Genomic DNA, 14520 nt, shown 5'->3' with positions numbered 1-14520 from the left:
CAAGCTCATTCCTTCATTAAATGCATCCAGTGTTTTTGTTAATGACTTTACTTCCTCCTTCCCACTCTCAGTGACTGTATCATTCTTTCTTCTCGTCTGTGTAGATGTTGAGTCCTCAGGTGCCTACACTGATCACCTATCTAGGTGACCAGTCGCTGACAGAGGCTGTATTGGGTGCGCTTGTGGACGTGTCACAGGCCAGCCCTTCCTCGTTGGTCACCTTTCTGCCAGCGCTGAGGATCGTGGGGCAGCAGTGTCCGACTTTTCTGGGTCACGTGGCGAAAATCCATGGAGCTGTGGGCATCATCAGTGAGGTAAAACAACACACAACATGGCAGAATTGACTTGCACTTGACATACAAATGTGTGACTTTCCGTAGCAGTTTGTGATTCAGTTTATACAGTACGTACAATGTCAAATTCACTCAAAGTCAGCAGAACGATTTGAAAGAATGTCAGTTTTGTAGACCTATGTAGGGCATGTCGGGTGACTATGGCTCAGCAGGTAGGTTGTGTCTTGTGTTTTCCAAGTCCAGTTGAACCAGATCATGGCCTTGCATGGTAGCTCACTGCAATCACTGACTTTATTTTCATGCACCACAGTTAAGTTGGAAGCCCTAATGTCCCTAAGAATGATTTCTTGTTAATCGAAGATATATTGTCCCTGGAAACATTGTCACTGGGTCATGTGCATTTATATGCACATGTGACATCATAAATTCATGAATGCAGATTTGTTAAAAATTAAATTAAATCCACCAGGATGTGAAGTAATGTGACGCAAAAATGAAATAGATGTCTTTGAAACTCGGGGCACTGGCCATTTATAGCAAGCAAAAACATGTATGGGAATCTTACTCTGGATGTCAGCCAAGCAGTTGGTGCCCATGCACAGACACACACACTGAAACAGGCAAGAGTGATTACTTTAATGAGTACGGAAGAATGGGCTGCACATTCACACGCACATGACTTGTTCTCTGTTATGCTGCCAAGTATAAAACAGACTCTCACACCGGACAGAACAGCAAATCTGGAGGTCCTGACCGCTCTCTAACACCTACATCAATGGAAGTGTCTGTCCTAAACAAACATATGCCCTCACCACTGAAAGCTCAGAAACTGCAGTCCTGGCAGGGGAAAATATTTGAAAGAGCAGAAAAAGAGCAGCATTTAAAGACGTATCCTAATGGTAGAAACATAAATATATAAACATTTAAGTGCGCCTTGTTCTATGTGCCAAAAATGAAAAAAGCAACTATATTTGAGGGGAAAATGGATCCCTCAGAAAAGGAACAATATTGGAGTGCGGCATGTGTGAGAAAAATGTCTTTTCCTTTAATATGAGCAGTGCATGGACTTATTCAAGTCTGTATTCAGTTGTATCTGCACCAAGAATACCGCCAAAGTGGCAACATCTGTTAAATCATTTCACGTTAATTGACAGTCTAACACACCAACATTCGTTCTGAAGGAGATTAAATCTGTCCCATGTGCCTCATTTTGGCAAAACCATGGGTTAAACTCTTGGCTGCCCCAACAGATTTGGCTGCTCATTTTCTGCTAATAGCACTTCTCTTGAGGCAAAAAGTGTTGTGTCGGCTAATAGGTGGCTCCGATTTGAGACCCCTGCCAATAACACTTGAGTTGGTCATTACAGGTTTATTAACCTGGGAAATGGAGCAAACTACATCGCTGCTGAGTGATGGACAGGATTTGAAGGCTGTGATGGTGGGGGTGTTTCAGATTCATACATGTAGTGATGGGAGTTTTTCCTTGCCACCGTCGCCCTCAGGTTGCAGGCTGGTTTTTGTGAAGCGTCTTGAGACAATTTCTACTGTTATCGGCACAATATAAATAAAATTGAATTGAACTGAACTGAATTGAATGGATCACTATGAAATGACTATGAAAATGTTTCATGGTATGCAGGTGATGTGTTCTTATTCGTGATTGTTCTGTCACAAGATCACAGTATGAAATATAATAAACATAAAGTGTTTTTTACTGCTATAATTTTGAGGTTCATTAACTTTAGCTACAAACATGAACATGCCCCCATGAAGCTGTTAGCGTGAAAGTGCTATTGGTTTTAGCATTTTCATGTGTTTCTTGTGAAGACAGAGCTGAAGAGGCTGCCCATACTGGTCTGAGTGGACAGTGTCAATGGCCACTCATACACGTTGGAGAGGACAGCCAAAACCAGTAGTGCTTCTGGTGAAGGAGATGAATGGGTAGAAATGAACGTGAAAGTTTGATTGCGTTTTATTGGATAGAAAAATTAGCGTACGCCGCTGGATGCAGGATGGGTCATCAACATTTTAAAATAAATTTCCAGGAAATGGCAAACTCTAAATACCATTGACAACAATATTTTATGTCACTCCAAGGCCAGATATTGGTGTATAGGTGCTGTATAGAATAATGTAGTACAGTAATTAAAATTAGTATATTGGCATTGTCATTGTGGACATACATTGGAAGTACAGCCTCCCTAGGATGGCTGATATCTTGTTGATCTGAGAGGCATAAATAGGAAATGTTTCAGATAGTTTTGTTGATGATAATAGTTGCTACATATCATCACGACTGCAATGGACACTGGAAGTCAAAACAAGCAGCATACCATTTTGTGTTGTTCAGAAGGATTCAGTAACACACTGGTGTCCATGCAGCACTGTAATGAAACATATGCAGTCAGAGCATGATGTGTTTGTACAGAGGGATGAAAATGACTGCAAGACAAGTGAGGGCTGCCTCTTTCTCTTTTCCTCTGGGTGCATTTAAAGACCATTTAACAGCAATTGGGGAAAATTAGTAAAACGTGAATATACATCACGACTGTCTCTACATGAAGCTCTCCCCCTCCACACATGCACAGATGCAGACACATACACACAGATAGACAGACAGACAGACACGCACACAGAAATCACAAGATGGAAACCATAATAAAGTTTACTATTACTCTAGGGCAATGTTTCCTCTGAAAGCTCCTTTCCTTCCTCAACCTTCTTGTCAAAAAAAACCCTACACACTCGACATCAGCGCATGCACACAAATACACACACTCAGACACACTGTTTGTCGGACCTCAAAGTCCTGTCTTTCTTCACACTGGAGCCATTTGGAAAATAACCCACGTTTTCTGAGAAATGCCCCTGCAGAGGCCTCCTGGTGATGGCAGTGGAGAGTACCTCCTGTGGGTTCGTATTGGTGCCCTAGACGTACAAACACCGCAACACACACACACTTTTGCCCTGGGTTGCATTTGTTCTTGATTGCACAACAGTTTCTCTGGCTTTCTTTAACTCCTGCAGGGAGTTAGTCTATAATGTGTTTCTGGATTCGTTGCCTGTTAGATCAGAATATATAACCAGTGAAAGAAACCTCTATAGACAGTAGTCTGCTGTTCCATCCAACAATTCTGAAGAAAATACACCCTCTGAGAATGATAAATCAGTTTGAGTCACTCCTGAGATCAATTGAGAGCGCTGTTGATTCAGACTTACACTCATTTTTGACAGCCTTGGCTGTAGAGGGGGTTCAAACTAGTGACCTTTTGGTCCTGAATCTGCTCCTCCAACAATGAACAGAGCCACTGCCCCTGCCTCCTATAGAAAAGAGACGCTGCATAAATAATCTTTTCAAATGCTTGCTGGAACTATTTGTTGTTTCGAGGTTGCCGCCATGGAGACGTTCAGAAACCTATTCTGTAACTCCTTTACACCACCCCACCTATTTGATTAAAAATTCCTTCTGATCGAACCAATCTTTTCTGATTAAGATGGTTACAAAAGGCATTTTTATTCTCATTAGGGAAATATTGTAGACACTCCTTCTATGGGTGCTTCTTATAGGTGCACTTGTACAAAGGCAGGGATTTTGTAGGATCGTAGACACAGTGGTCGGCCAAGACAGAAGGAAACTTCAGATGCAACAGATGAAAAACACATCAAGCTTATTTCCCTTCAAAAACTGAAGATGTCCAACAGAGTCATCAGCTCAGAACCGGCAGAAATCAGTGGGACACCATCTACTGTCTGGAGAAGTCTGGCCGGAGGTGATCTTAATGGAAGAGTTGCAGCCAAAAATCCATCCGTCTGACATGGAAACAAGGCCAAGAGACTCTACTATGTAGAAAACATTGGAACTGGGTGCAGAAAAATGGCAGCAGGTGCTCTGGACTGATGAGTCAGGCAACGGTGAAGCATGGTGGAGGTTCCTTGAAAGTTTGGGGCTACATTTCTGCAAATGGGGGAGGGATTTGGTCAGGATTAATGGTGTCCTCAATGCGGAGAAATACAGGTAGATACTTATCCATCATCAATACCATCAGGGAGACATATGATTGGCCCTCACCATGATAAAGACCCCAAACATACAGCCAAGGTCATTAAGAACTACAGTGCAAAGAAGAACAAGAAATCCTGGAAGTGATGGCATGGCCCCCCTTAACATTATGGAGTGTGTCTGGGATTGCATGAAGAGACAGAAGGATTGGAGGATGCCTACATCCACAGAAGATCAGTAGTTAGTTCTCCAAGATGTTTGGAACAACCTACCAGCAGAGTTCCTTCAAATACTGTGTGGGCTGATACTGTTTTGAAGGCAAAGCGTGGACACCCAAGATTTGATTTAGATTTTTCTTCTGTTCATTCACTGCATTTTGTTAATTGATGAAAAGAAACCTTCAACACTTTAGCATAGTACTGTATTTATTTATTTTTTGTTGTTTTTGTACTGAGGTAATCATTTCTGCTGAAATATGGGTTGACTGTAATCCCTCACATCTGCTCAATTTCCTTAGAAATTTAACTTTCAACATGTAAATAATCTCTCCCATGGTATACAACTGGCTGTCACACGTCATTATTGCTCTCTGGGACAGAAATGACACACTCATGCACAAATACTGTAGAAGCAGTGGAGCTTTGCCAGGCTGCAGCTCCAGAGGAAGCAGAGAGATCAGTGTCCTGATGAACAATCAGGAGAAACCAAGCGACCAAGTAAACAAATGAGGGAATAAATGGGTAGACAGCAGAGGAAGGATTTGGCTCCTCACTGGACCGACGCAGTGTTTTCTTTCTTTTTTGTTTTTTTAGAGTCTGACACTATTTAAAGTCTTAACACACCAACAGATGTGCTGCAGCCAGAGATGCTTGGCTCTCATTGAGGTTAAAATGATGATAATAGTGAGCAATGCACATGAATCGGCCAAGGTGTGTCTTTCTCAGATGATGTGTTTGTGCGTGAATGAGATACAAATTACTGATTTACTGCTGTAATTCTTGGAGAAGATAAAAACTGCTGATTAAAAACAGTAAACAGTAATCTTTTTCTTATCATCTTTTGTTTTTCCAAATAATGAAACATAATGCAATATGAATAATCTGATGATTAAAGAGAGCTTTGTATGCCCCCACAGGCTTTTAATACTGTAAAATGTCTCAGTTTCAAACTATATATGATGTGAGCTCTGTGTGTGCTTCAGTATTTTGAATTATTGTTGTAACTCTTTCAGATATAAAAGCATATTGACAAGACAAGCCTGAACTGTGGCTCAGAGGTAGCACGTGGCCTCATAAAGTCAGCAGCATGAACTCCAGACATGCTCCTCATCGATTTCTGCATTGAACCTCAAAAGCTCCCAAACACCTGCTTGGCATGTCATGACAGTATCAGTATGGAGATCTAAAGCTGTTCTGGTAGTCTTAGGAGCTGCATATGAATTTAGTATCCTACAGAGACTGCTTGTGAAGCATGTCTGAGCCATGCTGTAACTGCATTCTTCTGTACTATTTACTAGGTGTGTTTGACAGAGGTAAGCACAGGTTGGCTCTGTCCGTCTTTTTGTCCCTCCATCAATCAGTTCGTCTCTCAGCGGAACAAAGACGTGGTTTTAATGTTCTCATTTTTCAGTTCATGCAGCCTTCATTTTTTTCATCCTTTAGGACTAAAAATAATTTTCTGTTTTTGTCCACAGATGGAGATAAGTGGCTTTGTTCCTTGTTTCTACTCAATCATGTCGGTCCTGTTTCTCTGCTGATTGATTTACACCACTTTAACATGCGCCTGTGTTTGCTAAATAATTTGTTAAAGGAAGAAACTACAGACATAAACATAGTTTTTCCATTCACTGGTCAGCTTTTAGATGACATTATTTATTGTCTCTTTTTTTAACATTGCTAAACACTGAAAAATGTGTCATTGTGATGTCATAGTTGAAAAATCTACTTCTATAAAATGTTCTCCTGGAATAATGTTTTTGCTTTCAACACTTCGGTAGTACCAACATACACCAGAATCCTTTAGAATTCATATCCTCAAATACAATACGCATTTTTACTTTTTTTATTTCCTTTATGTAATCTACCATTATCATTAAGATTAGCCATATGAATAACTAATAATAATACTCTAGGTTATGCACCTTATGAAGAGGGACTCAGTGGTAGTATTGAGCAGGCTGAATGTGCTCTGCTTTTGGTGTGTACTAAAAGCAGACAGGGAATGATGAAATGTGGCTGTTATTACAAAAGCCAGTGGGAAAGAAATTTCACTTGGGAAAAGAGGTTTATATTCCTGACGCTTGCGGAATGCCAAGCGCATGTGTTTTATTGTTGTTTGTCGTGATTTAGAAACAAAAGACACCAAACTCCACAAACAGCCTAAAAGTGCAAAAATAATGTGTATCGAGTAAAATTAAATTCATTGTTTCTTCACCAAAACATATGCGGTGAAGCATTCTTTCACAACTGTGAAACAACTTCCCACGACACAATACAGGTCCTGTTTTCTATGCTCTTAGACGGCCACAACATTACAACATAACCATTAAAGTGTATTTTTTGATATAATGACTCCCCGGCCGTCTTATTCTCTGTCAATTTTCCCTTTGTTGTCTGCTTTCTCCAGTCTCATGCTCACAGCTCATTGGTCTACCTGGTGTCCCTTCTGAGCAGCATGGAGCACAGCTTTCACCACACGCTGCTGCTGGAGATCAGAGCTCTGACTGACCGCTACCCATCTTTACTGGGGGGCTGTGGTAAAGACATCTACAGGATGAGCAACTCATTCACTGCCATAGCCAGACTCCTGGGAAGACGACTGGAGGAGAAAGCAGCCACACACTGCAGGTTGGGAAGGACAGGTTGATAGGCCGTTGTAGCTAGACTTAGTTCTTATCAGAATGTGAGTCTGGTGACAGTCCCCTGGAATTTCACTGTGGGGCTTGTTTCAACCAATACAGAAAAAAAACAAGAAACTAAAGATTGAGCTCAGTTAAAACTGCTGCAGTATAGTCTCTGTCTAGTCTCTTCTGTTGACTGTACAGTATGATATCCCTAAAGTTTGTATGGGGCTTCAAGAACGACATTTGGGTTCTGCAGCACCAAAGGTCAACTGGGACTGAGACGAAGCTTACGTTCCTGTGACAACTGTATTTATAGAATTATTATGCATCTATTACAACTTTGGCCCAAATTATGTTTTTAGGTTGTCCACCCAAAAGGGGAATTTCCTCATATCAGGCACATATATTCACATGGATGTAGAGATGAACTGATTTAGTGGCCAAAGGCCACTCTGACCTCACAAAAGACGTTGTTGGCCGTAATTCAAGAATTCAAACGCTCATCATGACAAAATTGTAAACAAATGTTCAGTAGGAGTCCGCCCTGTTCACTTCCTCTACTTGGATGAAAACCACGAGTCTCCTTTTCCTCTTGTAGTCCCTCACAATCTCATCGTTTTTTACCGATTTCGAGGTTCAAGTGTTTGTTGATGCATCATTTAACAAAGGCCTCTGTCTCCAAGTTAAGACACCATGTTTCTCACTGCAAATTATTTACTTGATTCATGCATGTCTGAGTGGTGACAACTGCCCAAACTCACTCACAGTTAATACCTTAACTACAAGCTGTATCCACAAATACAGAGTCCATACATCAAATGGTGATACATTGATTGTAAATCAAATACAGGTTGCCTGTGCATTCTCTTTGTCCTCCAGTTACTTCTTTGTGTACTATATGCTATATTTACAATAGGTGCTTCTTAAAGCAGTATAGATTCACAACATGTGAGGGCATCATGTGCATGCCTTCGTGTATATGTACAGTGATTGTGCATGTGTACGCGTTTGCTATTTAATGTACATAATTTGACTCATCTGGCTGTAGCGTGGGAGTGACACGCACATCTCTGTCTTAAGTGAAACATCGTGTGCAGGACCGGAGGCTTCCAAAGCCTTTGCTTGGGGGCTTGGAGAAAGATAAGGGGATTGAGAAAGTCAGGGTGGTTTATTAGTGAAAGAGCAGAGTGTGAAGACAGAAAAAAAACAAACCTACAATAGGGCATTTGGAAGGCCTCTTTCATCAAACAAGTAGCATGTTTGAAGAGTATTATTGGAAGAAGAAGAAAGGACAGAAATAAAGGGGGAGTGGGGTGTGGTTTTGAGACGCTGAGATCAAGCCAGTCATCCCAAGAAAGCAAAAAGAAATGACATAAAAGTGGCCAGAAAGAAAGGGAGGAAGAGACTTAAGCTGCGTAATATTTCTCTTAATACGTCCGTCATGCATCATTTTACATATCTGCAATTCAACCCTTTAATCTGTGTTTGTGTTTCAGGGTCGATGAGGCTTGCCTGCCTTCCTGTGCATCTCCTCCAGGTGGAGGTGGAGGAGGAGGAGGAGGGGCCTCGGAGCAGCGTCTGCAGGTGAAAATCCAAACCTTCGAGGAGAAAATGGGGGAAGCAGGGGAAGAAGAGGAGTTGGAGGAGGAGTCTCCTGCCCCCCAACGACGCTACAGCCTGAGCCAAGCCGTCAGGGAGGAGAGACGCGAAATGAGATTCAACAGGTCCGTTAGTATGTAACGGTAACGTGACTCTGAGAGTCAACTCTGTTACTGTGGTGGGTTTCAAGAGCCACACTGACATCAGGCGGCATTTTGTTGTTTTATTATACTATTCAGATAGACACAATGTCTTAACCTTGTTACATGCAATTTATGTTGTTGTAGTTTAGAGAGTTAGCCAACTTAAAACTGTCAGAGGGCCAAGTTCTGATAGGACCCCAGTGCAGGACAGTAGGCAAAGAGGTATGGGATCGAGGCAAAAGGTATTTATTGAAAACAATAAATGGGAACAAAAGGTGTTGTGGACAGGGCAGGGAAATCCAAAACAAAAGCCAAAAAACTACAGGAAGACATGAACTTGACAATGACAAAAACTTGGCATGGAAACAGAAACATGGAGACTAAAATAACACAACAAGGAGCAAAGGGAAAGGCAGAACTTTATATACACAAGAGGGCAGAGGGATAACAAGACAGAGGTGAGACTAAGTAGGTAGAGCGGGTTGTCCATGAACCGAAGGGTTAGCGGTTCGATCCCCCGAGTGTGCCATATGCCGAAGTGTCCTTGAGCAAGACAATGAACCCCCAGTTGCTCCCAGTGTAACTGGCGCTGGTGTGTGAATGTGTGTGTGCTTGTGTGAGTGAATGGGTGGATGTGTCTCTGACTGTAAAAGCGCTTTGAGTACCTTTGAGTAGGTAGAAAAGCGCTATATAAGAGCAAGACCATTTACACAGACGCAGAATTATGCCAAATACAGTATTTGTCTCTATAGGGATATACACAGAGAGAGGTTAAATCAAGGGTATCCACAATGAACCATGTTGGAACTGTAGCCATCCACCCATCATTTTGAGAAAGGAAAGTAATTGGATAAGTTAACTAATGATTTTCTTGTCATGCTCTGTCAGTCACGCGCTGACGCCATCTTCCTTTTTACTATCAAAGATTTAAGTACTTTGCAAGAACATTGACCTCATCCAGAGTATCCACAGGGTCTTGAATTTTGGGGTAGTTAAGACCCTTAAAAACTATTAAAAAAGACTTATCACAACTTTATGACGTCTTAAAATTTGAAGGTATTTTTGAGCTAAATTTTGAGTTTGAGTCCAAAAACACTGAAAAAGTGTGTGGATTTATTTGTTTATTAAAGACCAAGGATGAACCGGCGACATAAAAACTGGGCTATTATAGGTGCGTTCGTAAATTGTCTCTTAGAGCACCAGAACTTATACAGGCGGAAATTCAGAGGCACAAACGATGTTTTGAAAGACCAGAGAGCGCCCCAAGCTCCCAATGCACCTTATGTCATGTCGCTAGCCACAAGGCTACTGTTAGCCGCAGTAAATAAACAAAACGGCAGCTATCCATTGCTAGCTTCTGTGCCAGTAGTGTTGTGCCACCACAACCTAGTGTTTAACGTTACACTGCCACTGGTAGCCGCACATGAAGCGACAGCTATGAGCACGTCATGACCAAACCTGTTTGGGGTAAAAATTTTATTTGTTGGTGCATTTAACTTTAACCACTGCCAGTGCAATAAAAATGTGATTTTTAACAAGGAAAGCAGGTAGATGTTAATTTTAAGAAAGGCTTATTTCTTCTGTGTTTGTTTTGCTCTTGAACAACATGAAAGTACTTCTTATCCAGTTATTCGTTAAATTGATGGAATAATTGACAGACCTACCGATAAAAATGTTGTATGTGCACTAAACTAATTTTGAGTTTAGACACACACACACACACACACACACACACACACACACACACACACACACACACACACACACACACACACATAAAGGAGACATAGGCTTTCACATCCCAGTTACCGGCTCCCTGTGTGTCTGTACTATGTCTGTGTGCAACAAGGTGATTCAAGTGGGGGCAGGCTCCCTGGAGTGTGAAATGTAGGTACTTTAGTCAGCACATTTGTGTATTGTGTTACCTGCTGAGCTGTTAAGGATCACTCTCAGCCAGACAGAAGCTCCATGCTGTTAGCTGCTTATGCATTGGTGCAGTAGTCGCTGTCTAATAATACTGTGATGGCTGTCCAGCCGGGGGTTGGACACAGAATGCAAGAGACTAAGAGGCTTGTGTGAAAGTCAGTCATATTAGTTTATTAAAAACTCTACAGGAAAAAAACAAAAAAAAAAAACAACAACAAAAAAAAACAGAACAAAACAAAAAAAAACAAAAAAAAAAAAAACAGAAGAAGCTGGAAACTCCAGGGAAAGAAAACACAAAAGTGGCTCTCTGAGATGTACTAATAAGGATAAAAAACACAGGAGATGAGTCTTCTTTAGCTTATGTTTGTCGTTCAGTTATCTTGTCTCCCACTGCGAGGCAAACAGAGACCTAATAAAATCAACACAGTGTTAAAATGAAAACGTTATATAAACATCTCGCTGTAAGAGCAACATCATTTACGCACAACATCTCATCAGAGAACGTCTGTCGGCTTTCCAACTTTAAAATGATCAGACAACGTCAGCGTTAACTGTGGCTCGGATTCTCGGTTGGTGGCGAGAATCTGGGATTCACTGCGTCCTTATCTGTTGCGTTTCAAGGAATCAACAATGACTCGATTGAGTAAATGTTAACAAGTGTTGCTGCGACACTGCTTTCCAGTGCACAGACTTATGAGACTAAACAACATGAATTTCTAATCAGTAAGTGATATGAACATTTTCTGGTAAATACTACAGCTGTGTTTCCAACCAGTACAAGCCAATGAAGTAAAACCTTTTTTCAATACGGTCTTATTCATAAAATCTACACTTTTCTAAAGTGCAGTTTTAAAAGATTGGATTTTAAGATGTTCGTATGACAAAACATTTCAATAAAAGGTTGGAAACTGTGACTTCTTGATGAGTGTCACAGTCCTATGGTACGTGTGCATTCTGAAGGGTGTAAATAGCTCACAGAATCATTTCACATTCAGCTCGTTTTCATTTCACTGAGAAGGCAGTTCGTGATTACTAAACCTTGCTCTGAAAAGATATTTTCAAAACGCAATCCATGTTTGAGTGATGGCAACGAAGACAACCACTGCCATAGACCAAACAAACAGTCCACAGGAAGAAGAGACTCTTCTGACTGGAGTGGACATAATTTACCACGTTGCGGTTATTACTTCGGGATTATTGAACCCAAGCAGTGGGCCTTTTTGCTCACAGGAAACCCTGACAGCAAGACCAGGTACTTATGCTTACTTACTTTGCTTACTTAATTCTTGTAAATATTGTGTATATAGTATATTATGTGTTCCTTTATAATGTGTGGTGTTGAGTGTTGATTTCAACTGTGAAATTTCCTAGTTTGTGATGAATAAAGTATCTATCTATCTATCTATCTATCTATCTATCTATCTATCTATCTATCTATCTATCGATCTATCGATCTATCGATCTATCGATCTATCTATCGATCGATCTAGGTTCATGCTAGTGGAGCTGCTAATGGACTTGATGGACTTGATGCCCATTACCCAACCAACGGTGGCAGAGGAGAAGAGAAGAGGAGTTAAGGCTTGGGAGTACCTGCCATCCAGTTTGGGAGAGGCACCACCTCAGACTTTTCCTCAAGTTCTGGTTGTTCTAGATGAGGTCTTTTGTGAGATCTTGGACTCTTTGAGGAGCAGCAGCATGTCCTCTTTGCTAGCACTCACCCAAAGCCATATGGACAGTACAGCACTGCATTCCTAACACTGGTTAAGGAAATGGTTAATCGCACCATTGAAATGCTGACTGATGTGCAAACATCAGCGTCTCCATCTGAGCCTGGTCACTTCCACACCGAGACTCGCTGAAGAAGACCAAGAAGATCTGGAGTCAAGAAGATCTGGAGTCTACAAAAAGTAGGAAAAAATGTTTCATTTTACACAAATATTTTCTGTTATGGGGATAATTTACAAAACTTACAGAAGGAAGTTTAGCTCAGCGAATAGAGCACCCGCCCCATCTGTCAAGGCCACAGTCCTCGCTGCAGGCGGCCCAAGTTTGACTCCCACACTGAGCGACCCTTCCTGTGTCATTCCCCCCCTCTCTGCCTCCCCATTTCCTGTCTCTCTCCACTGTGCTTTCAATTAAAGGCTAAAAGCCCAAAAAAATATAGTTAAAAAAAAAAGAGGTACAAAGACATTATTTTCAAGAGGTACAGGGATGAAGGAGGTGTTGGGTAGCACTAAGTGTTATGAGGATATTGCATTTATTTTTATTTATAAATGGTTCTTCTTCTTTTTGTTTTTCGTATGATTTTGTATGTGTACAGGTGTACGTACTGTACGTATGTGTATGTTTATATTACGCATATATTATGAGTACGTATGTATGCACAGGTATGTGTCTGTGTATGTACATGTATATTTGTATGTGTGTTGTTGTATGTACGTGTATAGGAATATATATTGAATATTATTGTATTATGTGAATACTTAAATTAGATTCACCTAGTTCAACGCATGAAACCTATTTATCTATTCATATTTATCTGAGTATCAGGCATCGTGTCTAGACATATTTAGACTAGGAGAAGGGGCGGGAGTTTATAAGTTATACTTCTTTCCACACCTCTTCGAATACGTATTATATATCTTATACTTAAATGTTTTGTTTTATTTTATATTACGTATTTTTTGTCTTCTTATTCGAAATTAATTTCAAACTTCTTCTTCTTCAAAGTGACGTCCCAGAGAGTTTGGAAGTGATACCAGAGCCAGACCTGAGCCAGACGACATTACAGAGGTCTGTGGACGTCCCTGTGCCTCCAGACACTGATTCGATGCCCTCCTTTGCCTTTGAGGACAAACAGGATCTGAGAGCAAAGGAAAAAATATTTGTGAGCAGTGTTGCAGAGAAGCTCATTTCACGGGCCCTTGAAAAGTCCAAGATGACGTCCTCCGCTGCAGATTCCCTACATACCATCCACCGGCGGCTGTTCACCGAGATCTGGGATGAAGTCGAGAGTGAGCGTCTTCACATCAACCAGACAAGTTGAAGGACATGGGCAAGGCCATTTTCAGAGACATCTGCATAACATTGCACTGCTCCAAATCATTTCTGTGAATTCGTATGGTCTCAGGGTATCCACCAATAGAAGACATCACCGTGTCTTCTGTTAAGAAGCGCCTGAAGAGACAATGAACCTGGCGTCATCAGGAAGTTCTTCACAGCAATAGGCAGAGCTTTGCACAAGCCTACAGCCAGCCCCACAGAACTGGTGTCTTAAAGCTCAACATCTACATCATCATCGGTAAATATGTTTTATACATATTTACTGTTATATATTTTATTTCTGCAAGTATCTATCTAGCATTTCTATTGTTTTACCTTGTTCTATTTTTTATATTTTGCACTGCAAGACCCTTTATTAAATCTTATCTTACCTTCCTAGACAAATCTAACACAGAGCTCATGCAGGAGGTTACCTACTTCCCCTCCCCTTCACCTACTGATTGCTGCTAGTCAGAGAGCAGTGGAGGGGTTGGTTACTTACATCTAGGGACACCTCCTGTCCCTGGCTGTTTGAGGGAATCCACTAGACAGAGACCAATGGAGCAGGAGGACGCCTACAAACAGGTCAGGATTTGAGCTCGTATCGTTATCTCGATGGACACCAGTACCACCTGACAGCTAGGAGGCCAGGGATCGATTCCCTGCATCATC

The 14520-nt window shown here is 41.3% G+C and overlaps 1 protein-coding gene across 1 annotated transcript in view; it reads left to right on the top strand.

The window, feature by feature from the left end:
• Nucleotides 1-14520, top strand: part of veph1 (ventricular zone expressed PH domain-containing 1) — an 81453-nt gene that overhangs the window by 36349 nt on the left and 30584 nt on the right. The window contains exons 6-8 of the mRNA XM_047594354.1: nt 105-314; nt 6919-7139; nt 8632-8859. Of these exons, the coding sequence (XP_047450310.1) occupies nt 105-314; nt 6919-7139; nt 8632-8859 (659 nt within the window). The remainder of the gene's footprint in view (nt 1-104; nt 315-6918; nt 7140-8631; nt 8860-14520) is intronic.

Source organism: Mugil cephalus, chromosome 9, assembly GCF_022458985.1.
Source record: "Mugil cephalus isolate CIBA_MC_2020 chromosome 9, CIBA_Mcephalus_1.1, whole genome shotgun sequence".
Classification (NCBI taxonomy): Eukaryota; Metazoa; Chordata; class Actinopteri; order Mugiliformes; family Mugilidae; genus Mugil; species Mugil cephalus.
The sequence above is the reverse complement of the archived record's forward strand: the minus strand, read 5'-3'. Positions and strand labels throughout refer to the sequence as shown.